This window comes from Echinops telfairi, unplaced genomic scaffold (genome assembly GCF_000313985.2).
Source record: "Echinops telfairi isolate 266 unplaced genomic scaffold, ASM31398v2 ScPeMD7_1168;HRSCAF=1652, whole genome shotgun sequence".
Classification (NCBI taxonomy): domain Eukaryota; kingdom Metazoa; phylum Chordata; class Mammalia; order Afrosoricida; family Tenrecidae; genus Echinops; species Echinops telfairi.
Genome location: NW_022105066.1, coordinates 3,633 through 4,929, shown reverse-complemented (window position 1 = coordinate 4,929; position 1,297 = coordinate 3,633). Strand labels below are relative to the sequence as shown.

The 1,297-nt window shown below is 59.4% G+C and overlaps 1 protein-coding gene across 1 annotated transcript in view; it reads left to right on the top strand.

The window, feature by feature from the left end:
• Positions 1-333: 333 nt before the first annotated feature.
• Positions 334-1,297, top strand: part of LOC123522036 (phosphatidylinositol 4-phosphate 5-kinase type-1 gamma-like) — a gene marked incomplete at its 3' end in the record, with an annotated part of 4,121 nt that continues 3,157 nt past the window's right edge. The window contains exons 1-3 of the mRNA XM_045293050.1: positions 334-618; positions 834-995; positions 1,125-1,267. Of these exons, the coding sequence (XP_045148985.1) occupies positions 588-618; positions 834-995; positions 1,125-1,267 (336 nt within the window). The remainder of the gene's footprint in view (positions 619-833; positions 996-1,124; positions 1,268-1,297) is intronic.

The following is a 1,297-nucleotide window of genomic DNA, read 5'->3' as shown; positions in this document are numbered from 1 at the left end:
TCTGCACTCACCCACATTTACAATGATATGATTTTTTGTTCTTGGATGCTTGATACCTGATCCCTTCGACAGCTCGTGGTCACGCATGCTGTTGTGCTTCTTCCGTGTGGGCTTTGTGGCTTCTGAGCTAGTTGGCCGCTTGTGTATCTTCAAGCCTTTAAGACCCCAGACGCTATGTCTTTTGATAACCTGGCACCATCAGCTTTCTTCACTTTTGCTTATGTACACGTTTGTCTTCAGTGATCGTATCAGGAAGGTGGGCACCCACTGATCTGATTGAGGCTGTCAGTTTTTATGGGAGCAGAAAGCCTCATCCTTCACCTCAGGAGTGGCTAGTGAGTTTGAACTGCCAACCTTGAAGCTAATAGCCCAACATGTAACCCATGATGCCACCAGGGCTCCTCAGAATGCCCCCGCTTCGACCCCTAGTAGCACCCAGCTCCTCACCAACTCTCCCCACTACACACAGAGTACCAGCCCTGCTCATCAGCCCCGCCCCCTCTCGCCCTGGCCACGCCCCTGCCCCTCTGTAGGACACGGTCTCCGTGCACCGGCCCAGCTTCTATGCCGAGCGGTTCTTCAAGTTCATGAGCAACACCGTCTTCCGGAAAAACTCCTGTAAGTTGATGGTGCCCTGACACTGAGGAGTGGGGGTGGGGACCGGTCAGGTGGGGGACAGTGGTGACCTCAGTGCTACTGCCCTGCTGGTGTGGACTTGAGCCTCCACTGGGCTGGCCTGGCTGTGTGATTGCCAGTTGGCGGTGCTGGCCACCTAGACTCAGTTTCCTTATTTGCACCCATGCTGACATCCCGCCCCACACCCTCCTCCACAGCCCTGAAGTCCTCACCTTCCAAGAAGGGGCGTGGCGCCCTGCTGGCTGTCAAGCCCCTGGGGCCCACGGCTGCCTTCTCAGCCAGCCAGATCCCCAGCGAGCGTGAGGATGCACAGTACGACCTACGAGGGGCCCGAAGCTACCCCACGCTGGAGGACGAGGGTGAGCAGCCTGGGGGTCTGCCAGGCCAGTGAGGGGTGGCGGGTGGCATTAGCACTGTAGAAGTGTGCGTGCTTGGATAGAGCACAGGGGGCCTGGGCCAGGGGTGCTGAGCTGCACCCCCACCACCAGGCCGGCCAGACCTGCTGCCCTGCACGCCTCCCTCCTTCGAAGAAGCCACTACCGCCTCCATTGCCACCACCCTGTCGTCCACCTCCCTCTCCATCCCTGAGCGGTCGCCCTCGGAGACGTCTGAGCAGCCTCGCTACAGGTGGGTGTGGGCGGGGCGTCCCCATCGCAACTCT